The sequence below is a fragment of the Alosa alosa genome, chromosome 10, assembly GCF_017589495.1.
Source record: "Alosa alosa isolate M-15738 ecotype Scorff River chromosome 10, AALO_Geno_1.1, whole genome shotgun sequence".
Classification (NCBI taxonomy): Eukaryota; Metazoa; Chordata; class Actinopteri; order Clupeiformes; family Clupeidae; genus Alosa; species Alosa alosa.
Window position 1 is genome coordinate 35,629,611 of NC_063198.1, and position 25,634 is coordinate 35,655,244.

At 41.4% G+C, this 25,634-nt stretch overlaps 1 protein-coding gene across 1 annotated transcript in view; it reads left to right on the forward strand.

Annotated features, from left to right (window-relative positions):
- Nucleotides 1-25,177, forward strand: part of si:dkey-197j19.5 — a 44,862-nt gene extending 19,685 nt beyond the window's left edge. The window contains exons 5-6 of the mRNA XM_048255553.1: nt 4,930-5,134; nt 22,275-25,177. Of these exons, the coding sequence (XP_048111510.1) occupies nt 4,930-5,134; nt 22,275-22,494 (425 nt within the window). The 3' untranslated portion in view covers nt 22,495-25,177. The remainder of the gene's footprint in view (nt 1-4,929; nt 5,135-22,274) is intronic.
- Nucleotides 25,178-25,634: the final 457 nt, after the last annotated feature.

Below are 25,634 nucleotides of genomic sequence, written 5' to 3' on the forward strand. Positions count from 1 at the left end.
CTGTACTCAACTTGTTAGTATTATTTCCTCCACATGCAGGAAATGAGGTCTTCACATGCAGACCTTTCAGTTTTTCAGTTTTCATGCAAAACTGTTACTTTTATCTCTCTCATTCCTTCTCATGCAGGAATTGAGTTAGTTCTCCCTCATGCAGAACTTTAAGTTTTCCCCCATGCAAAACTTCTTTGATATGGCTATAGTATTCCTTCACATGCAGGAATTTGCCTAGTTCTCCACATGCAGAACTTCTGATTTCTTTTGATTTTCCACATGCAAAATCATTTCCATTAGTGTACACACAAATGCTTACCATAATCTGCAGTATTAATCCCTTGGTCTTTGTTTTAGCAAGATTCTTTGACTGGAGGACGTTTTAGACAAGTATTCATAACTCAGTGTACAGCCTGATCAGAGGAGTCTAGCTGCTATTAAGCAAAAGTTGCTCACCTTAGTTTAAGTTGCGCATCAGCCTCTCCCCTGACCAAACCCAGACTCTGAGATGATGCCTAAATATTGTCCTTTCCAACTCCTGGCTGGCTCTCGCCAATTATGTGGTGTCAAATCCACATTAAATAATACAAACTCAAAAGAAGTCCGCACACTGTGGATGTATACTGCAGATGATGGCTTTAATGCACTCCGGAGCATTAGTGAAGCAAGCAAGTGAAAGCAAAGTAAGATAAGTGAGCAGTGAGCTAAGTAAGCTAACATCCTCTGGCTGTTGTCCAGCCTTTATACCCCTTCAAGTCATCCCAGACAAGTCACTCTATGTTTACAGATAACTGACCAAATACTCTATCGTACTTCACCTTTGCCCTCTCATCCTGTTATTCATACATTCTTTAGGTTTTGCCATTCTTTAGGTTTTGCTTACATTTCCTGGCACCAAACCTTGTCTATGCCATTTTCTGCCAGGCCTGCTCTTTCACTTAAACCAGTCTTCCTTTCCCACACTGAACATACTACAGACTTCAGTTTCACAAAACAATGATATTACACAGAATAAAGATACTACATAAAAGATATATAAACTAAAGGATATATGTCAATAAAGACCACGACACGTTGGAGACAGGTATAGCAGAGTGTCAAGTTCGTCCAATAAAGTCGCCTAGTTGGCCTGGAGGGCGTAGATGACCAGCACGTAGAGTTTTGCTGGGGCGATCACTGTGATGGCATGGAATTCAAATGAGACATATTTGTTTGAAGGCAGTAGCGGGGTGAATTTCCATTTGTTGGAGATCAGCAGCCCGTCCGCCTCCTCGCCCAGATAGGCGAGGGGTGTGGGATAGTGTAAGGTTAGTGGAGAGTGCAGCCGGGGTGGCAGTGTTCTCTGGTTTGATCCAAGTCTCAGTGAGAGCAAGGAGTTCCAATGAAAGGTGGTTGGCATAGCCAGCTATGAAGTCCGTTTTGTTGACTGCGGATTGACAGTTCCAGAAGCCCATGGAGAAGGAGGTTTCTGTCGGTGAGGACCGGTTAAGTTCCTGGAGGTTAAGGCGATGTCTGCCCCTTTTGGCATGATGCCGTTTTCTGCAATGGCCGGTGATAACAGATATGGTGGAACGGCACATTTTGCCTTTGTCGGTGCCTGTGCTCGGTGACCTTGCACAGGTAAACTTGCTTGTCTTGATCGCGTCTGTCTTAAACGAGGCCGGCTGAAACGAGGGCTGCCGCTTATGCTGACGCTTCAGCAGCAGCCACTATTGTTATGCTGATAGGAATTGCATGCAGCTGTCCTCGTGTCTCACTAATGATGAATCAGCGTAGACCGCCCTCTGACGTTCGCACAGCTTAGATTGTTCAAAAGGGTGTTAATTACTGAAACTGGTCGCTCACACCGACCGAAACTCACAGTTTCAAGTAGCCTCCTCCCTCAGCTGTTCGAAAACTCATGAAAACGCACAATCTGGACATTTTATCTGGACATTTTATCATAATTCGGTTGCCGCTTTGGGTCGAATCAGTGACGCATGCACGTCAGGTCAAAACCAGGCCATTTTCGTGGGTCTATCACTAGGTGGCAGTCTCGCCAGGTCTCGCTGTTCACTTCCCGGAAAGTTTACACAAGTAAGTAACAGGCAACACTTCATATTTCATGAAAGACGTTACATCTCCATTTCTAGAAAAAAAACAGCGATTTTGATGAAAACTAGCCACTGTTTAGCTTGGGATTTCTCAGGAACAGAGGCGTGTAGAAATACACGGTTTGTACCCACCGAGAGCTTAAAGTCTCACCTTTTAATCGAGCCATTGTATGTGTTCATAGCTACAACACAGAATATGCTGTGGCTGTACAAAAATCATCAACAATGGTCTAGATTGCTGGCACTCTAGGACAAAGCTCCCGAAAACAGCTTGGCATTCAATGAGTTAAAGACCCCACCAGAATTTGCAAATCTACCCAGAGTATAATTGATCTAATTTTGGTTTCAGATAAGGAGAATATCTCCCAGTGCAGGGTAATAGAGTATTCTTTGAGTGACCACTTTTTAATATATTGCACTAGAAAGATGCAAAGAGTCACATTTAACAAACACAAAACAATCAAAATTAGGTAATTCAAACGCTATTCAGTAGACAGTTTTAGAGGGAAAATCCAAACACTGGATTGGTTACCAGTCCTAGAAACTATGAATATCAACCTGGCCTGGGTTAAATTTAAAACCCTGTTCCTTTCTGCCATAGACACAGTGGCTCCGGCAAGATCAGTCAGGGTAAAGCAAAGGTCCCAGCCTTGGTTCAACTCAGATGGCTACTTGAAGCCATCAGGGCTAGGGATAAAGCCATATCAAAGTATAAACGCACAAGGGACCCAGCTGACTTCTCACAGTTTAAAGCCTGTAGGAATGAGGCTCAACGTATAATCAAAGAGTCCAAAAGGACCTACTTTTCGGAACAGATAAATGAAAACAAGCCCCAACATTTGTGGAAGGTTCTGAAAAATCTAGGATGCTCATCAAAGACCAAAAGCACTCCCAGTTCTTGTATTACTCTCTCCATTGATGGAAAAGAGGTAAATAAGAAGGATATTGCCAATCACTTTAACATTTATTTCACCTCAGTTGCCCATAAACTCGTGGAGAAGTTACCACCCAGCCCAAGTTTGTACGGGCCTGAACACATTCAGGATTTTTATGCCAAGATAGGTGTGACTCCCAATAGTTTTTCCTTCAATCCTGTGTCAGCAGGAAAAATCGGTAACATGCTAAAGGGCCTTTGCCAAACTCTGCCAAAGCCACAGGGCTAGATAATATCTCAGCCAGGTTCTTGAAAGACGCAGCTTATCTCATAGCCCCTTTTATTGCTCATATTATTAATCTGTCCTTAGAGCAAGGCACTGTTCCTGATGACATGAAACATTCTAAAGTCATACCACTTTTCAAGAAAGGTGATAGGTCTGATCCGGGAAATTATCGACCGGTTTCACTTTGAGTGTAGTCTCCAAGGTCCTGGAGAAAGTAGTTCATGAACAATTGTATCAATATGCTGTGGATGCCAAACTCCTCTATGAATTCCAATCAGGGTTCAGACAGTCACACTCAACGGACTCATGTCTACTGACTTCATTAGGGGCGAAATAGATGTCGATCCTAATTGGCTTACAGACGGCCTTTGATACGGTCGATCATAGCCTACTGTACAATAAGTTGGCAGCTCTGGGCATGTGCCCTTCCGCCTTAAGATGATTTGTTTCCTACCTCACGTGTAGATCCCAAAAGACTGAATTCCAAGGTCATATATCCAATGAACAACTGGTAACCTGTGGAGTTCCCCAAGGGAGCATCTTAGGGCCATTACTTTTTTTAATCTACATCAATGACATGAAGTCCGCCTGCAATGAGAATTTGTTTTTATATGCTGACGATTCAGCTATTATAGCCTCAGTAAGATCTGTAAGATCAGTAAGAATTCAGTAAGATCTGGCTATTGTCTCTTCATGTGGCCAAAACTGAATTCATAGTGTTTGGCTCTAAGCCAAGACTGTATAAGAAAGAGTTGTCCAGTATCAGCCTTGGTGGGCAGCTCTTCCCTGCCAAGCCCTCAGTGACCTATTTAGGATGTTGTTTAGACAGCAACCGAGATGGGGGGGAGCATGGCCTCTAAGGTCATGAGCAAAGTAAATGGCCGATCCAGATTCCTAGCTAGGAATGCTCCTTTCCTTGATGCAGTGAGCCTCAGACTGCTAGCTAATTCACTGGCCTTATGCTGCTTTGATTACGGACTTGGCTCATGGTATGGTGGTCTAACTAAGGCCCTAAAAGACAAACTGCAGGTTTCTCAGAATAGGTTAGTCAGGGTAGTGCTGGGGCTCACACCAAGCGATCATGTGGGTAAGCTCCAGTTCCAACAGCTGGGCTGGCTCCCCCTGGAGGCTAGGGCAGTACAGCTCCAGCTCAGGGTGGTCCATAATGTTTACAATCATAAGGCACCGGCATACCTTAAAAATCACTTCATTAGGAGTAGGGATGCCCATGCGTACCACACCAGAGCTAGTAATGCAGACTTGTACTTGCCTAAGTTCAAAACAAACATTGGGAAGTGTACTCTCAAATACAGTGGTGTGGTGACCTGGAATAAATTACTTTTATTATCATCGTTTCAGGAAAAAGGTAAAATCCTGGCTCATGGACAATTTAAATCCCTAGTGACACTAACATGTCGTCCTTCATGTGAGTTGTTGTCTGTTGGTGTATGCACAATTTGCACTTTAATACAGAAAGGTAGGGTTAGGGTAGTTTGTTTTATATGTTTAACCTCTCATAGTCTATTTGTTATGATATTTAATTGTTTTGTTTTATGTGTATATATGTCCTGTCTAGTAACATCAGGGACCATGATGGAAATAAGTGCTTGCACTTTATCATTATCATATCATTGTCTTTATTCCAAATAAATCAAATCAAAATATGTTATGTCCTTTTCTTTCAGTTCTGCTGCACCCGGGAGACCTTCCCCTGCATGGTTCGGGGGGGCGGAGCCTCAGGCAGGCCGGCAGCAGCCCCATCTCAGGATGCGGGGGGCGTCTGCGGGGGGGCGTGGCCAAGGCCAGTGGTCCCTCCTTAAAGGAGGAGAAGGAGGCAGAGAAAGAGGAGATGGAGGAAGATGAACCGCCAAAAAAAGTCCACAGGGAAAAGTGAGTTAGACTTTGAGTTTGAGTAACATTGAGGTTCTTATGCATGAAGAGCAGAGTCTGGTCAGCAGAGTTGTCTGGTCAGTATGTCTGATCAGCAAAGTATTCTGGTCAGTATGTCTGGTCAGCAGAGTTGTCTGGTCAGTATGTCTGGTCAGCAGAGTATTCTGGTCAGTATGTCTGGTCAGCAGAGTTGTCTGCTCTATGGCTGGTCAGCAGAGTTGTCTGCTCTATGGCTGGGCGATACGGCTGAAAACTGTATCACGATATAAGTGTTTCATATCAGTCGTTACCGATAATTATTGATTTTTTCAAACCTATTTCAGATAAGGACCAGAAGAAAAAAAAGTTACATTTAAACACTTTTATTTTAAACTTAACCGGCGCTTGGGGAGAAGTGAGGGGTTAAGTGCACTTCAACCATACCTACTGGTCGGGGTTCGAACCGGCAACCCTCCGGTTACAAGTCCGAAGCGCTAACCAGTAGGCCACGGCTGCCCCTGTGGTGTGTGTGTGTGTGTGCATGTGTAAATGTTTGGTGCGTATATGTATGTGAACAGAGCGATACGGAAAGAGCCAAAGTTGATGAACCTTCTACAGGTCGTGCTGAAGTTGATGAACCTTTCTACAGGTCGTGCTGAAGTTGATGAACCTTTCTACAGGTTATGCTGAAGTTCAGCACAAAACAGAATGCTGGTTCTCTCAGGAGGACTATGCCTAGATGAGTGGGTGAGCAGACGCTTAGTCAGACTTATTAATTACCCTTTATCAGACTTCTTAATTACCCTTTATCAGATTTCTTAATTACCCTTTATCAGATTTCTTATTTACCCTTAACCATCCCTCCACATAAGGGCTTAATTTGGCTCTTTAGCCAGCTCATTTATTTATGGTGTAGCCTCAGGTGTGTTGTAGCGGAGCGTCAGGTGTGTTGTAGTGGAGCGTCAGGTGTGTTGTAGCGGAATGTCAGGTGTGTTGTAGCGTGTTGTAGCGGAGCGTCAGGTGTGTTGTAGCGGAATGTCAGGTGTGTTGTAGTGGAATGTCAGGTGTGTTGTAGTGGCTATTGTTAATGGTAATTGGTGCACCTGTCTACACGTACCCAGTTGGGAGTTGCACATAGTGAATGAGCATGTTACGATGCAGAAGGATTTGTGGAAGTGTGTGTCGAAGTGGCATAAAGAGAGTTGCCCTATTGGGCATAAAGAGAGTTGCCCTATTGGGCATAAAGAGTTGCCCTATTGGGCACAAAGAGAGTTGCCCTATTGGGCATAAAGAGTTGCCCTATTGGGCATAAAGAGAGTTGCCCTATTGGGCATAAAGAGAGTTGCCCTATTGGGCATAAAGAGTTGCCCTATTGGGCACAAAGAGAGTTGCCCTATTGGGCATAAACAAGATATTCAGTTCCAGTGGACATGAAAGGAGCAGAATGTAACAGAAGGAGCCGTTAAAACAGCTGACACTCCACTGGAAATAAGTTAGCTAGAGTCAGGTAATTACCCCTCCTTATGGTGCATTATTTAACCCTTTAGGCGCCAGAGGTTTTTTTCCGAAACGATCAATTTTGACATCTTAAAAGTGATAAGAGATAGAGACTTTCTGTAAATTAGAGAAATATTAAGGATGACCCAAAGTTTATGTAGAGATTAAATGTTTATATCTAATTGGCATATTATGACGTCATATGGTGGCGGCCATCTTGGATTATAGAATTTTCATGAAAAGTTGCATGTTTTAAATGATAAAATGCACCACTTCTTTTCCCCCAAAATGTCCCTCACCTTCTGTATGCTATATTGCACAATACTGAATGCTCAGGTAAATAGTAAGTAGTGAACAAACTGTGTAAATCATTACTAATAAATGGCAGAAACAAACCAAATGCATGTAGCGGTAGACTGGCCTTTTGCTGTAGAGATTTTCCATTTACTACATACAGTAGGCACTCTGATTCCATGTATGGGGCACATATATATTATTCAGATGACACACATACACAAGTAGACAAGACCTGTTTAGTTCAAAAGCTCATTTGCCACGGCAAGGCACAGATCAGGAGTGAGATGACGAGACAAGACAAGAGACAATGTTAGTATTTTTTTTTTTTTTGTTGTTTTGTTGATGTTTTTTGTTTTTTTTTAGCTGACAAAGACACACACATCACAAGGACATGAACACACAAAAAGGAACACATAGTGTATGTCCTAAATGATCAGGGAAATAGATAGCAAATCAACAGTGTAAATCATTACTAATAAATGGCTGACATTTTTTTTTTATGCAGCAGGCCTTTTGCTGTAGAGATAATGACTCCCTATCCCTATCCATACAGGGCCGGCATTCCCATCATCTTGTGATAGACTATGCATGACCTAATGTGTGTGTGTGGGAGAGGGAGAGAGCGTCACACCACCTCCACCATGCGAGCAGCATTGGCCAGATCTGCCTGCTAGCGCCCAGTGGGAGAGAATTTGCGCCCAGCTCTGACTAGGCCTACTGTCATTCTCATTGCGACTCCCCACACTGCCACTCGTTCCCCTAACTGTCCTATGAGCACTTCGACCTCGTCTAACATACCCAGTGGCATTAGACAAAGGCTCCACCGTTACCGTCGCGCCATTGTGGAGAGGCACACGTTCAGAAGACAGAAGCTAGCTATGGATATTAGGCTACCTCCAGCCTCGTTCGCCACACCACTAACACCCTGCTAACTTCCCGATGAACACTCCGAACCCGTGAAACATCATTCCCACCAGTGACATTGGGCAAACGATTCAACGTTTGTGCTTGGTGTAAGCTAAACTATGGAGTAAACTTTCACTTTGTCCAGCTGCATCATTGCAAGGCAGGGACGCATCTGAAGCCTCACTAAACGAATCACCGTCATTTTCTGAAGGCAGATATTCCCCTTCAGAATCAGGGTCCGCGAATAGAAGACCCAACACTTCATTTAAGGTAAACTTTTTTGATGCCATTAGACGATAATCTAATGCAAATACTCGCTGACGTTGACAATATCGCTCTGATAAAGTAGCTCACACGCACACTAGCTCCGGTATTGCACGCACTGATTCACTGCAGCTGTAGTGTGAAAGTTTTGTTTAAAGCATGACTTTTTTTCGACTCAGGGATGACGTATGACATGTCTGCCATCTAGTGGAGTGGAAGTCGAACGAAATATGACACCCTATTTGACTAAATCGGCCGTTTTATTCAGTACCGCATCTTGTCGACTAAAGTCGACTGTGGCACCTAGAGGGTTAAAGCATAACTCTTGCCAAAATGCATCCTAGGGTGATTTTGTGAATGTACCCGACTCAAACTTTTGTTTAAAGGCATTATTATGTCCGAAGCGCCACTTTTTATCTTGTACGCATTGTTGTTTTCGGATGAAATGGCCTTTTGAATGGGAATCCTAGGGGCACTATTATTTTTATACATGGTTGCGTCAAAATCACTATTTTTAAAACACTAAGAAGGCTCAACACAACATGAAACTTTGATCGAAGTATCATCAGTGTCTATACACATGAACTCGACCATTGAGAACATTGTTCAGTTTACTAAAAGAAAGGTTTTGAACAACTCACTTGGTTTTTCTGCTCGCTGCCATCTTGCCAATCAAGGAGTGAGTTGTCCAAAACCTTTCTTTTTAGTAAACTTCTCCTTTAATCATCATTACCGGGGGCAGCCGTGGCCTACTGGTTAGCGCTTCGGACTTGTAACCAGAGGGTTGCCGGTTCGAACCCTGACCAGTAGGGCCCTTGAGCGAGGCACTTAACCCCTCACCGCTCCCCGAGCACCGCTGTAGCAGGCAGCTCACTGCGTCGGGATTAGTGTGTGCTTCAGCTCACTGTGTGTTCACTGTGTGCTGAGTGTGTTTCACTAATTCACAGATTGGGATAAATGCTGAGACCAAATTTCCCTCAAGGGATCAAAAGAGTACTTATTATTTATTGATATATTTAAGCAATAAGCCCCGAGAGACCGTTAGGCACGACGCGCTACAGCTAAGGGGCGTTGTTAGGCACGACGTGCTAGCAGTAGTAATTATCATGAACTATCTGTCAAAATAAGCCCCGCCCCTGAAACGTCATAAATCACGTCATAACCACGCCTCCTTTTTATGCAAATTAGCCATGTGGTTGTCACCACGTGTTGTTTGTTATTGTTATTGTTTTGTGAGTCATGTGACAGTCATGTGACTGGTGTCAAACCCCTGGGCAGCCATATTGGATGTAAAGTCATGTGACAGTCATGTGTCTGGTGTCAAACAATGCCACGCCCCCTTGGCATCCATATTGGATGTAGTGTCATGTGACAGTCATGTGACTGGTGTCAAACCCCTGGGCGTCCATATTGGCCCCCAAACCCCCATGTGTGTTTTGTGGATAATGGGGGATCAGATAAACTTTGTAAGAGTTGTATATGTTTAGTGGTAAATGAAAAAAAAAAAATTCTAATCTAACGCTCTCCCAACTGAGCTATTTCGGCTGCAGGGCTTCAATGGTATGCAATGCATCCTACTTTGTAGGGGGTGGTGTTTTGACCGGGCATGTCTCTGAGTGTGTTGTTTGAGACCCTTTCATGTCGGGGGGTCTGCCTGCTACCTCACATTACACTAGTGCTGATAACATTGTAAAAGACCTGTTTATGAGTAGTGACGTCTGTATGCAGACACCCGGTTATCTATAAACCCTTTTGTAGTGGGTGTGTTTTGCCCCGGCGTGTCTCTAGGATTGAGATTATAAAAGCTGGGGGTGATGTATAGCTATCATTGTTAGCAGTGATTTTGAACAGAACTTACCATGGCTGACATGATTGAATCGGCAAAATCAAAGAGACGGATTACACTCACCCCTGTTAGCGCTAAGCTATCGAATCCTGAAATGACTTATGCACCGCAAAGGAGGAGACCTGAAACTTTTGTTAATTTTCTGAGTAAACCTAATGATGGCGTGGAATACCAATGGTTGTTGAGCGATGGGCATCGGAGGCTATGTTTTTGACAAGGAAGATCGCAGTGTGAAGCTATATGCATTGACATCTCCGAATTTGGCGTTTTCAGGCGACATGGCACATTTCATTTTGTGATGCAGATTGGGTGATGTTTAGGGACTCTTGGAAGGATATTGTACAGCCTGCTATGGACAGTCGCTACACAGCATCATGGAATAGTCCAGCCTATGTCAAGTCTTACCACATGTATGCTAACTGTCCACAGGATTTCATTCGCCTGTCTAGCAGTGTATACAGAAGACCTACATATTATAATGAAAAAGATTTGAATGAATTCGCATATACACCTAAAGTGGAGTATCTTTGGAAAGACCGGCATGTTCTAAGTGATGTTTTCAAAAGGTTGATAGATTGTTCAAATGGAGTGCTGGTTTGGAAAGATACCAGGGCGCCAAGGCATGTCTCTTCCAGGCGTGCCAAGATGATCTGGAACTGGCCAACCATTGTGAAGAAGCCGCTCGAATCAAGCCCCTGTTCATGAAGCTTAAAAAGAGGTTTTCATACGAAGGGTTCCTTTACTCTCAGAGCTGTTGTGAACATCACTTAGAACATGCCGGTCTTTCATCTGAAAATAGTTTAGTTCAGAGTCCTGATGTCAAAAAAGTAATTTGGGCAATTTTTTTTGTCATCTGGGAGCTGGCTCTATAGTCAGAACGCATAACAACTAAATGCAGCGTTGCCTTGTTTAGTTCTGATAGTGGGTTTCAACAGGAACATTTCTCCTGTGATCAGTGAGGTTTAAGTGATGAGTATTGCTGGAACATGTCACACAGTCTCATTGAAGGGCAAATCTGGTGTAAACTGATTCAAAGCCTTGTTGTTCGAGCTCACCAGGCACTGTCCAAAGGACAAAGAACAATAAAATGTGTCATAACCTAGACAAGTTATGGACATGAAAGTAAAGCTGACTCAATATGGCAAAAAAGCCTTCGGTATCTTCTTTCCATTACAGGGTTTCCCCAGGTTTGACCACCCCAAATAAGACTTTTTTTAAGACCACTTACATGAAAATTAAGACCTACATCACACCCATTATGCGGTTGTAAAACACCAGATCAAATCCATAATGACAATTAAAACAACACTTCCCCATGATGTGCTGTCCTCTCCTTTCGACTGATTATGTTGATTCATTGCTGCCGGTGCGAAAACCCAAAGTATTGTTTGCGCATATCCTAAGAAATTAGACTAGTGTAGTTGCCCGCGATACCAAAATTATTGTTTCGATACGATACCACATCAAGAATTCACATTTCGATACTTCTTGATAATTCTTAAAAATGTATTTGATTTGGGGCCCAGACCACCTTGACATCATCAGTAATATTGAATATAGTGTTATCATTCACACCAGTGGGCATCCTAGATTCTGCTTGACTCTTTCCACACACACGGAAAATTATGGCTTATTTCATATGTTTCTATTTCATATACCTTTGAATTCATATAAAGTGTACAGTTAATGTATAGTATTTTTTAATCTGCATAATTACTATTAATCTGCTTAATTGCTAAACATATTTAGTCATTTGAATACTTAATATTTATTTTTAAACTATTACACTTAGGCAAATTTTAATGTGGTGTGTAGGCCTAGGTGTAATTGAGTGTTTGTCACTTTAAGAAATACGTGAGTAATTACTGTAGCCTTCAGTCTCACGGTTTTAGGCTAGTGAATAATAGTTGCACATAATGCATAAGGATATGTGGATGCAATTCATTGTTGTCTGTCATTAGATAAAATAAATGTAAATAAAAAACTATCAAGTTCATAGAAGGGATCATGTTCAATAATGATTTTAGCACTAATTACGAATGACATACATGACCTGAGCTAGCAGAATTAGTTAGCAAGGAGCTCTCTCCAGATGTAAAAGTTTGCAAAGGTTGCGCTGCCTATTTCTAAATGACATTAAACCCAATAGTAGACCTCACGCACATCTCATAGCCTAGGTAGGTTATGAGAGGTGCAAGTGAGTAAATCAACTTGATATTAGCCTATTATTATGTGTTACCACAGAATCACTTAAGCTAAACTAGCAGCCATAGCTAATAGCTATTGCAACACTTTTGTAGTATCGGTGCACCGTGCAACACTAAATTAGACGATCTCTGACGTTAATCAACCCCCTGTTGAATTTTCACATTGTTGTTGTTTTTTCCTAGCCTAGAAATCTAGACGCACCCTAGCGGCGGCAAATTAATTTGCTCACCCTGTACGCCTAGTATCAAACCATAGGGATTTCTATTGGCTGGCCCGTGGGCGCCATCCAATCACAGTGCTCTATTTTGTTAGAGAGTCTTAAGGCGGGCTTAACAGGATGGCGACAGTCCTGCGACAGTGAACAACAAGGAAGGTGGCTATGGCAAACGAAGAGCGGTTGTTTGAATCGGCGTTGGCGCCAACTTTGGAGGAGTTGGACTTGTGCTTTTCTTTGAAAGTTGAGCAACACAATGCACTTAAGTCATTCCTTTCGAAGAAGGATGTATTTGCCGTTTTGCCGACCGGATCCGGATATGGTCGTAGCGCTGGCCTATTGCATGCCTAGGCAGTTTGAAAGACAATTCTCTGCCCGCCCCTTGGATTAAGCGAGGTGAATGGCTCGATTCCAGACTATACATGTCAATGATATAGGATGGCCCGCCAGGCTAGTTTTTTCCCCCATTTCACCTTGCTTGCAGGCTAGTATAATTAAAATTGAAGACCGTTAAAAAATTAAGACTTTGGCAACGGAATTTAAGACTTTTTCAGACCTTAATTAAGGAACATGACATTTAAGACCGTTTAAAGACTTTTAAGACCCCGCGGCTACCCTGCATTATGTCAGGAATACTAAAAGTACTTCTATACGGCTCTGGGCTATACTTCCCTGTCCATAACTCAGAATTGGCTGTGCCACATTTTCTTTTTCCTATGAACAGCACACAGTGATTTCCAACAAGAGCTATGGATCAATTCATACCTGATTTGTCCTTTAAGTGATTTGTAAACAAGGAGTGCTTTAGGGTCAATCCGGTAAATCAAAGACAATGACTCAATATTACATCTAAATTAGCCCAAAACATTTAGCTCTGATCACTCAAGAGACACTGACAAATGTCAAGAACAAAAACAAAATACAGAAAATACAGTATACACCAGGGGTATTCAATTAATCTTCAGCGAGGTCGTTACGGAAAATTTCCTCAAGCAAAGGTCCGGAGCATCATAATGTTTAGGCTATGTATATGTATGTATGTATAATATATATACAGGGGCGGAGCCAAAGGGGTGGCTCCGGGTGGCACAGGCCACCCTTGAGATTTGATTGGCCACCCCAGGTGCCACCCCAAATCCTAGTCTACGATTGCCCATTAACATGGTGTAAGGCGGGACCTTTCTTGATGCACTTGCAGCAGTGTGAAGTGTCAGACGTCAGAAATGTAAGTGGCAAACACACTTGCCTGCGGCACAATTGAACTGCGGAACGAAAGGTTTCCCCGATCAGGAAATACTCCTTAATACGCAACTTTGTGTAGGCTTAACAGAGGTAGCGTTAATATCGTGCCTATGACGATGACAGCTTTAAAAAAAAAAAACATTTATTTCACTTGTCTCGCTGGATTGAAGGCAGAATGTGGGCTGTTAGCAAATAGATGAATGAGGGTCGGGAGATTCCGTTAACAAAAACCTAAAGTTTTGCTAACATTTTCTCCATTATTATCGTAAAATATGTCTCCATGCAGGGCAGGGCTGGTTCTAATCTCGGCTAGGCTACTATATTTGGGTGGGCTGGTAGAAATTTTGGGTGGGCAACATAGCAAAGCTGTCAAATTGGATCAAAACTAACATAAACACAAAACAAACACAAAACAATCAGTACTACCTAGCTTGAGTTGCTGCAGCCAACAGCCAGGGATAGGCAGTATGTCTGATACATGTATGTAAAATACAAAATAGTATGTGGTCATTTTTATTTTATTTAGTTGGAAAAAAATGGCATCATATTTTGTATCAAAACACTTTATAGGTTTGTAGTTTAAAAATAGTGCCAAATTATTTTGGTAAAACCAATAACCTACTTTTGGTGATTTGCCCAGAGTTGTTGTGATCAGAATATTGAGATTCAGGTAGATAAGTTTCTTGAGAACTTTAGTCATCCAATTCAAACACATGGAACCGGTTATGTGGTTGCCCTGCAAGAAGTTGCACCATGTGCAACGTGCACAATGTTTGCACACATCCACAATACACTCCTTCATACCAACCTCAAGTTTCTTGATGATTAATCATCTAATCGGAAGACATGGAACCGGTTATGGTTGCCCTGCAACAAGTTACCCCACGTGAAAATTTAATTAATAATTTGCCCAGACTTGTTGTGATCATAATATTGAGATTCAGGAAGATGAAATTGCTCACATACACAATACACTCCTTCATACCAACCTCAAGTTTCTTGAGAAAATAAACAAATAGACAAAAAAGCAGGTCAAATTATTGTAACAGCTACAAAAATAGATGGCCATAGAGTGGGGGAAATGTCTTGGATGAGTATATTTTGTATATCTTCATTTACAGTAATATAATAAAATTGATTATATTTTAATGTCCCCATGATGGAATTTTTTTTAGAACAGCATAGCCCAGTAACAGACAACTTACATAATTAACTTTAATATGTTTGTATTAAATTTTATTCAAGTACAAAGACATTTTATGTGAGAGTAAGGTATTTGTGTTTTTTGTCCTTCAATTTATGAGTATGGTGTTTGCATCTGGTTTCCCTAATGTATTTGTGCTAATTTCACATCTTGAGCCTGTTTCTGTTTATCTGGATATTTTGCCTCATGCCACCCTTGAATCAGTGCCTCACTAGTGCCACCCTTTGTTAAAAAAATGTCTAGAATCGCCACTGTGTATATATAATATTAGGATGGATGGATGGAGCCTAGTTGTAGATAGATAGATAGATAGATAGATAGATAGATAGATAGATACTTTATTGATCCCCAAGGGGAAATTCAAGAAGATTGTAGGCCTAGGCCTAATGTTTAATGTGAAATAAAATAAGTAGCCTAAAAGGCAACATTCGAAATGAGGAGAAATAAGGCAAGATAAGAGTGATTGGGGAGAAAAACTGAGTAGCCTTGGCTATTTTAAAGATCTTAACGTGAACTTAAAATAAAATTTGAGCTGAGACAAGGCTGGTTCCTTGAACCCATTAATCAGCAAGTTTAATTTAATTTTTTTAGTTTTTTTTTATGTTGACCCGAAATCCTGGAAACCCAGGAACATCACGTTGTTGGGCAGTGAATGCATGTCGGCTTAACTAGATTGTGGTGGATCAATCATATCGCCTTCTTAAATCGTAAAAATATTCTGTGGTCTCAGTTCACTGTTGAATGGGCCTAGCCTACCCTATGCTTGCTCAATATGCTTTGTCTAGTAGAGGTGCTTCAAATTGGCTTTTTTAAAAATCGCCTGTCTCAGAATAGAAGAGGTCCAGGGCAATTCTGTGCAAAACTGTCACATCCATATTTAGCCTAGTTGGCGTTACGGACGTGACAGTTTTGCGTGGTATTGCCCCCTCATATCGTATATATAAAGCTCTGTTCTCGCTGTCTAGCTTCCTCCTCTTTGAGCAATCAATGATTTGAAAATAACGTACTTATCGTTAACTTAGATATCCATCTGATTGTTTCTCGTCCCGTCTCCTCTCCTCGCTCGTTTCAGGCTATCAGTTTCTTCCCCATAGTAGGCTACTTTACTCACTGACTTCGACTTTATCAGAATTCACAGATTTCACTGGCTGAGTAGCAGCAAAGCGAAATGATGGTTCCTGAAGCTCCTGAAGTAAATGCTGTTATCCTAACCAACGAAACATTTAGCGCAGCTTTGAAATCTTATGTGAAAATCTAAATTAGGCTATTATGGTCTGGGTCGGATAGGATCACGTCACGGTCCGGACTCGGATCATGGGTCCACCATTTGGTGATCCCTGGTATACACCATACAACAAATATTGTTGGTGAGTTAATCATTTTGGCCATGTCATTTTTTTTTTACTTTTGATGTATGTTCAGCCCATCTGTAAAATATCTTCATAAAACCTAGTGGAAATTTCGCCTCTATCATTTCTATGACAATGTGATTTTGTAGCTTTCAGTAGCTACACAGTTTGATGTTAACTGTATAAAGGTTGAATAATTTTAGTGCAATAGAGGCCTACCCTTTATAAAAGCCCACCAATAATGCTCACCACAATTGGAAATAATTTAAAATAAGAGAAAATTACCCCAGCTTCATGGATGTTTTGGAACCTCCAGCCCTCGTAACAAAAGCCTTCTTGACCTTTTATGGATTCCACAGCTGTCCATCCGCAGAGCGTTCCACAGTGCATAACGTAGGCTGCAAATAAAAAGCAAATTCAATCTATCAGTGTGGTAATAATAGCTCTGAAACTGACACTTTCAGTCATTGATTTTGATTAGCTGAAACGTGTTCCTTTCTGTTGTAATTCCCAAGTTACACAAAGTTACACAAGGTTACACATCCTTGTGTACACATCCCTACATAAAGAATGGTAAAAATGAAGTTGTTACAAGCTGTGGCCAATGTTCCACTTACCATTGTGTGACAGTCTACATGAACTATTTATTGGTGTAGGGGTGTCTTTATAAAACCATCAACTGTGCATAAGTTAAGACAACCAGAGGAATACAATAAATCATCTGTTGGAAATTGATCTTAATGCCTCAATTAAAAAATGAGGAAAAAATCCAACCTTTAAACACACCAATATTCTTTGTGAATGAACCAGGTATCGTAAATTAATAAATGTTATTCCTTAAAATACAGGGGGCATAAGTAAGGAACCCCCTATGTTAAAATCCCATAGAGGCAGGCAGATTTTTATTTTTAAAGGCCAGTTATTGAATGGACTCAGGATACTATGCATCCTGATAAAGTTCCCTTGGCTTTTGTAATTAAAAGATAGATAGATAACCCCACATCACATACCCTTCACCATACCTAGATATATCATGGTTTTATATTAGGCTAATAGCTGGTTTGATTTGCATGCTACAGATTCTATTAATTGCAAAATAATTGTTGACTGGTAAGTTATTCATGACTGCAGATGCTGACTTGCCTATTTCACGATCCCTTGACCGCAACAATGCTACTTCCTAGTTTACCTGGGTTACAAGAATGCCCTTTCACTCCTGTTACAATATGCTGTAATTTATAGCAGGTTAAACAAAAGTGAGAACATATTGTGGGGAAAAATATACTTACCATTTTGGTACGCTGTTTGTTCAGCAATTTGATCTGATGGTCTAGCGTAGTCTTCCAGAGCTGCCGGCCTCTTTTCAGTGGAATTGAGCTGGAACCAGTTTAAACCAGTGGCAATAACGTTAGCTTCGTCATCTTGACTGACATCCCAAAGACATTTTAAAATTCCGTGCATTTTGGCTACAGCATGGCTTAACACCATTCAAAACATACAGACTAAAGCTGTATAAGGCAAAATAAGCTAGCAACGTTAAATTGTCTAACGTTAGCTTTATATACAAAAGCGGCACAGCCAGTGATGTAACTTACAAGTAGCTAACATTAACTAGCTAGCTAACTTTCTGTGCTGCTTCGTCAGGTTGTTCAATGATATATTGAGTCTAAAAATATGCAAGAACGTTAGCAAATTACCAAAATGTTAATGTACCTTCTCTGAGTTTTCGTGGTGGCAAGTTCTGCACAATCCTTCATACCCACACACCGTTTCACTTGGTTTCACTGGGCGCCAAATCTAGACTGCATTTTCTGGTAGGAGTCTTCTGCACGCGAGTTTGTCACGTCCGACCATCATAGACCTCTGGAGTCTAACTTGATTTCTCTAACTTGCTAACAAGTCGCAAGTTAGCTCTGGGGTAGCAAAAATCAAATTGTGCCGCCTTCACGTACCATTGATTATAATATCTACTCGAAGGTTGAAGACAAAAGTGTGTTGAGGAAAACGTCTCGTCTCGATTTAAATGTCTCCCTCTTAAAAATTTAACAGGTGATCTCCTTGTATGGGCATAGATGGTAGCTTTTTTGTAGGCGAACTTCAGAGGTCTATCAGAGCATCGTCATGTGTGGTGGTCACATCACATGGTTAGGCCTACTGTTTGCAAATGTGAACTTGAAAATATGTGCAATTAAAACAAATAAGCCAATGAAAATCATTTGAGAATTGTTGTACAACAGCTAGCGCTCTTACAGATCAGACTAATTTATAAAACAAATAGTTCTGGATGAGCATTACATTAGTTCACTTAGAGAGCTCTCTGATGGATAAGCCTGAGTAAAATATGAGATATATAAATTGAGCAAGTCTGAGTATTGTATAAGCCTTTGCTGAGATCTCTTTTGTAAATCAAAAAAGGACTAAACTGAGATGACTAGAATGAGAACGGTTCAAGCTTGTGAAGAGATCTCTTGGATCTGATGGAGCCTAATCTGAGATTTACCAAAATGATCTGAAATGAGAATTGCATGAGTTTACAGAGAGAGCTCTCTGGTGGATCAGCCTGAGTAAAATATGAGATGTATAAATTAGACAACACTGAGCATTATTTAAAATATTGATGAGATCTCATTTGTATATATTAAAGGGAGTCTACACTGAGATAACTTAACTCTTTTTGCTCCAGAGACAAACCTGAGAAGCGGGAGACAAAAGCAATAATCTAATTTTTTATATCACTGTGATCTCATTATTGTCTAGGAGAAACAACTGAGAAAGAGAGGAGCTCTCATTTTAACATTTTCTTTCCTCTGGGCTAGCAGCACACTTTATATCTATCCCCATTTACCACTAAACATATACAACTCTTACAAAGTATCTGATCCCCCATTATCCACAAAACACACATGGGGGTTTGGCGGCCAAAATGGCCGCCCAGGGGTTTGACATCAGTCACATGACTGTCACATGACACTACATCCAATATGGATGCCAAGGGGGGGCGTGGCATTGTTTGACAACAGACACATGACTGTCACATGACTTTACATCCAATATGGCTGCCCAGGGGTTTGACACCAATCACATGACTGTCACATGACTCACAAAACAATAGCAATAACAAACAACACGTGGTGACAACCACATGGCTAATTTGCATAAAAAGGAGGCGTGGTTATGACGTGATTTATGACGTTTCAGGGGGCGGGGCTTATTTTGACAGATAGTTCATGATAATTACTACTGCTAGCCTCTCGGGGCTTATTGCTTTTCTAAAACTGTTACTATAAATACCTGGCAAAGTTTCATAAAGTAAAGTTACAGCAACTAGAAATATAACGAGTTATTCCTAGATACTTTATTGATCCCCAGGGGAAATTCAAGTATTTCAAACTTTTCAAAATTCCAACTTTTGTGTTGTGCTAGCGCAGTAATATAGAACGTAATGCGGTCAAGGTGTATGTTTATGCTGCATTTTACATCGGCATCGAACGTGATTCAGCCAATCACAATCAAGGACCGAAACTATCGGTTTTAGTATATTGGCATTATTAATCATCATTATTGATTGATATATTGCCATATTAGCATTAGTAATCATCATTATTGATTGATATATTGTCATACCGCAACAACATATTGTGCGTCAACCCTGACTCCGCCCCTTACTTTAAGCACCTGGAGTATTTCCTCCAGGTATGAACAGGGTTGGGGTCCCACCCATGTGATGTCCGTGTGTGTGTGTGTTGTAGTGTGTGTGTGTGTCTGTATGGGTCCCACCCGTGTGTGTGTGTTGTAGTGTGTGTGTCTGTCTGGGTCCCACCCGTGTGTGTGTGTGTGTTGTAGTATGTGTGTGTGTGTCTGGGTCCCACCTGTGTGATGTCCGTGTATGTGTGTGTGTTGTAGTGTGTGTGTCTGTCTGGGTCCCACCCGTGTTTGTGTGTGTGTGTTGTAGTGTGTGTGTGTGTGTGTGTCTGGGTCCCACCTGTGTGATGTCCGTGTGTGTGTGACATAAGAAACAAATTTGACGCAATGTGATGTCGCAATACACCATACTTTTATAAAATCATGCAACTGTCTCTACCTTGTCTGTGGACGTCGTTATTTGCTAAGCCGGTGCTGGATAAACAAATAGCGTGTGCGGGACAGAGGAAATGTTCTTTGGTGTTGCTTTAACCCTTAGAACCCTAAGCTGTTTTTAGGGCATTTGGTGTTGCTTTAACCCTTAGAACCCTAAGCTGTTTTTAGGGCATTTGGTGTTGCTTTAACCCTTAGAGCCCTAAGCTGTTTTTAGGGCATTTGGTGTTGCTTTAACCCTTAGAACCCTAAGCTGTTTTTAGGGCATTTGGTGTTGCTTTAACCCTTAGAGCCCTAAGCTGTTTTTAGGGCATTTGGTGTTGCTTTAACCCTTAGAACCCTAAGCTGTTTTTAGGGCATTTGGTGTTGCTTTAACCCTTAGAACCCTAAGCTGTTTTTAGGGCATTTTCACTACTGTTGCTTTAACCCTTAGAACCCTAAGCTGTTTTTAGGGCATTTGGTGTTGCTTTAACCCTTAGAACCCTAAGCTGTTTTTAGGGCATTTGGTGTTGCTTTAACCCTTAGAACCCTAAGCTGTTTTTAGGGCATTTTCACTACTGTTGCTTTAAACAAATTTCGGGGTTTGTACGGTCCATATTGGGTGTGGTTTAGTTATGAAACATTATGAAATGTCTGGCGCATGGCGCAAGAAGGTAGGCCTTATGCTTCTTAATCAGTCATGGGTGTGTTTTGGGCTAACATCATTTAAACCAAGGAGAATGACATCTGTCAACTTCAAACAGTGCATCGGTATTTTGATGGTGAGCGGCGCATTTGAAGGAATCTGTTCATACACGAGACCGCATGGAACAGTTATTCCACTAAACCATGCTTTACTAAAACCTAGCAGAGTATAGCTTACATGCATTTGCACTCGTCTATTATTTGAACTCATTGGCAAAGTGACACTAACTTCACCGTGGTCTCATAGTCAACGACAACACAGTTCTACACAGTTACTTTCACTATTGACTGAAAATAGGTTGCCATCGAAAATATAGGCTGAAAAAAGCAACACTTAACCCAGTAATGTTCAAATGACTGAATAAAAAACCTAAGGACAATTATCCTGCAGAGGAGTTGCTGCTTACATCTTGTGACCGTGTGTCTTCAGCTGTGCTTCATATTTGCCTCTCGCCTCGCCTAATCATTATCAATTTGCAAATGATGGTGAATAACTACTCATTATAAGATGTATTTCGTGATCTCTTTATTCTAATTATGTTTCCCATTGTAATCGTGTAACTTGTAATGTTTTGCATGGATGTGCGCTGGTGCACGTTTGTGGATGAAAGAAGCTTGGTGCGTTGTGCACCCGCACATATAGATACAGTAGATACTTTATTGATCCCCAAGGGGAAATTCAAGGTCTCAGTAGCATACAGACATCACACACATCACACACAAAAACCACTGAACAATAAAGACAGTAGAAGATAAAAAATACTAAAATACTAAATATACTAATATACTAATCAAATATCCACATAGTGTGCTTAAGATTGAATAAGCATGAGACGCTTGCAGTGACAGGGCAGGGACTGAGCCATGCACCCTTGAAATAACATATAAACAACTTGCCATGGAGTTCTGACCAGGTTTCTCGTGGTCAGTGGCGTAATGCGTGTTAGGTAGTGTAAGAGATTTTTAGACAACGCGCCAGACCCCTCCTTAGGTTCCCCTGGGGATCAATAAAGTATCTATATATCTATCTATCTATCTATCTATCTATATAGGTCGTTAATTGCCACACCCCTTGGCGCATTGCTCAAAAAAAGATACGAATAAACGTTGCACTGGGATAATAATCCACTTTCTGCCATGCGCCAGGTTGGAAAAGGGCCCATTAGCCCAATCAGTCAGTCACACAAACTCTCTCTCTCTCACACACACACAGACACAGATACACACACACACCAGTCAGTCACACTCTCTCACACACACACAGACACACATCAGCCCAATCAGTCACACAAATACTCTCACACACACTGGAATTAGACTAATATTATTGGTGAAATGTGGTGTTCTGTCTGATCTGTTGTTGGTGGTCACACCAGGAGAAGACCCTGCTCTCGCCGTGCTAACCCGAGTGCCTTCTGGCCAGGCCGTGAGGATCATGTGCGTCTGTACCTGCCCCAGGTGGGCCTGCCTCCTGAACGAGTCCTGTTCCAGCACATCACACGGAATCCTGCCCCCAGCCCTGGGGCCTGGCCAATCAACGCCCAAGGATACTCCACCTCAGGAGACGTGGATGCCCACAGAGCTTATGCTTTGTAGACCAGAGCGGAAGAACACGTCTTTGGTTGGAAACCTTGCTGGAGGACTGGAGATTAGGAATTATGATTAAGTTGTTTTCAAATGCTCTTCCTGTGATTTTCTGATGACTAGCACTGTCACTGCAAATTCAATTTAATTTAATCTGGTCTTAAATGTTTTATGTCTCAAATTATGCAAGCAAAACGCAGACTACTGTTTGATCCTTTATGTGTTTAATTTTGTCCCATATTGAAATTAGATTTTCTCTATCAAGTCTATTTAAATTTTCAGCCACTCCTTGTTTAACTGGTGTGGTCTACTTAGCCTTGAAAGAACTCTGGATTCACGCAGATCATGTACAAAACTTGCTTCATATATCTGATAGGACTGACTGGATTTACGCTGGTCATGTACACTACTTGCTTCATATATCTTATTGATAAGAGTTTGGAAATACCGAGAATATTCTTAGAGTTGCGCTCCCAGGGACCTGAGCTAGTCACATTCACATAAACATGCATCTGCACTGCAACTTGGATAAGTCAGCCCATAAACATAGAACCCCAGGTTCCAAGGTCTAGGCCCTACAGTCCTTATCTATGAGGCAGAACCCCAGGGCCTAAGTTAGAGGTCTGCGTGGGACAGATTTTTCAGTCCCGTTCCCGCCTGCTCCTGCAATAATGTATAATTTTTAAGTATGAGTATACTCTTTTGATCCCGTGAGGGAAATTTGGTCTTTGCATTTATCCCAATCCGTGAATTAGTGAAACACACTCAGCACTTAGTTAATTAATCTCCAAAAAAATAGATTGTTAGTGAAAAGACTCCCTAAGTTTATATATTTTTTATTATTATATTGTTTATCATTTCTTAAATGTACACTTAAATTTGCACAAATTTGCACAAAAAGCGCTGTGGAGAAATTGCATGATTGTTTGGCTCTGCCACCTAACCAGTTTACCAGCTAGGAAACCCTGTAGCTCTGGACCAGGGGCTCATCAAAAGTTCACCCATTTTGTTAATCTCAACCCAGCACTCCAGTGTGTCCTGCTTTGTAAGTCATCACTTTAATGATCCTTGCAGTGACTTGTGATGTTTATACGTTTGTAGAGTAGCTCTGCTATCATGTGTAAGGTTACCATAAGGCCTTTGTTTGTTGGTTTTGGTGTGTTGGAGTGCCATGTGAGAGTAGCCTGGAAATATCCAGACTCTCGTCCGTACATTTAATTTGTACAGAGAGTCTGGCCACTTTCCATTGCCAAGCGTTAACTTCCTTGAAGGCGAGTACTCTGTTGAAGTTTAAAACTATTGGATCTGCCCAGAGCCACTCTGGATCTGCCGTAACCAATCGCTAACGTTTGGTTGTGACGTATGTCTGGCTCAAATTAGCACACGACCTCAACGTCATCGTGCTCAGCTACTCCCTCTGTTCGCTGATTGGACCTGCAGATTTTTGCAGGAGAAAACCTGCAAATATACCGCAGACCCAGACGACATACTGAAGGGGAATTAAAATTGAGCGGAAGTACGTAGGAGGGCGGAGTCAGGCTAATGTGAGAGATGGTTAGATGATAATGGTTAATGGTGGATTGACTTGGGATGTGAAGGATTGTTTAGTTCTTTCTCATATAGCCATGTGATTTCAGTTTATTGTTCATATGTCAATTGTTTGGTTTGTGAGCTGAGATCTTTACTGATTTACCCCATTCACTGAATACCCCATTTTCTGTTTATTGCCTATTTGATGCAGCACTCGTATAAGTATAGATACTCTTTTGATCTCGTGAGGGAAATTTGGTCTCTGCATTTAACCCAATCTGTGAGTTAGTGAAACACACAGTGAACACACAGTGAGGTGAAGCACACAGTAACCAGAGCAGTGAGCTGCCTGCTACAGCGGTGTTTAGGGAGCAGTGAGGGGTCAGGTACCGCTGTCTCGCTATCCGGCAAAAATATTCTTTGGACGCCGGCATTGACCGATTACCGGCGCCCATTGACTTACATTGAACACATGTAAACAAAACGTCACTTTGACACAAAACTACATTTTTGTACAACATTTATACAGCAAAAAGTACAGAATTTGGATCAAGAAATGTGGAGAAATATCGATATTAAGAAAATTGCCGCTGCGTGACGCCGAGCTAATGGCATTTCCCCTTGTCCATAGGTCACGTATAACGGTCACGTCGGTGGCCGTTATCCCTCACATGTCAGAGTAATGACATTCAAAAACATACCTTTATATTACATTACAAATTATAAAGGAACGAAATTTCAAAAGAAAAACGCAATGTTAGCTGGATGACACGAATATTAGTAAGGAAAAACAAGATTTTTACCGTAATGTCCCGTGAAATTACATATGTTGTGGCGCTATTGCGCGGCACGGCCAGCAGATGACATCATTGCACTGCAGCAACCAGGAACCAGCAATAAACCTCGACACTCGAGATTTTAGGGCCGTTGTCAGCCACAACGCACAATCTGAAAATCTGAATTGTGAAGTAGACCTACTCCATAGTCACGTGTGCCTGTTCATTCATTCCATGTCAATAGAACAAACCAAATTACAATAGGCTAGTAATGCAATACTACATACAATACATATGTATATATGCAGACCTGTTCGAAGACACAACATACATGTCATATGTACATGTAAGTAATTAACTGGTACACTTAATAGGTTTATTCCACTGTATCAAAGAGTAACAAGGTTGTAGCAGCACAGCTGTTACATGTACACTGAAGACAATGAGGCCTTGACTGGAGCTAAGAATGATTTGTATATCAAATCTATCATGACCAGATTTACCCCATCCAGTAGGTCTCAGGTCAGTTCTTTGCCTCCGATGAAAATGTAGGCAAATTGGCAAAGTTTTGTAAAAGCACTCAGTATTACAATGTAACAACTATAGCCTACAGTATGTAGGTACCCACAAATACATAATGCAAGTACAATGATAGTACAGTACCTGATAGTACATGTTGTTACACAGGTTGTACCACTGTACCTAATTAGGTAGGTACAGTGTAACAGCGACACATTCAAATTAAGTGTTGCCGATGAATTTCCCCAGTAGTGGACAATAAAGACTTATATTCTAGCCTACACGTCACATGTAGCCTACTAGAAGTGATGTTTCAGCTAGAAGAAA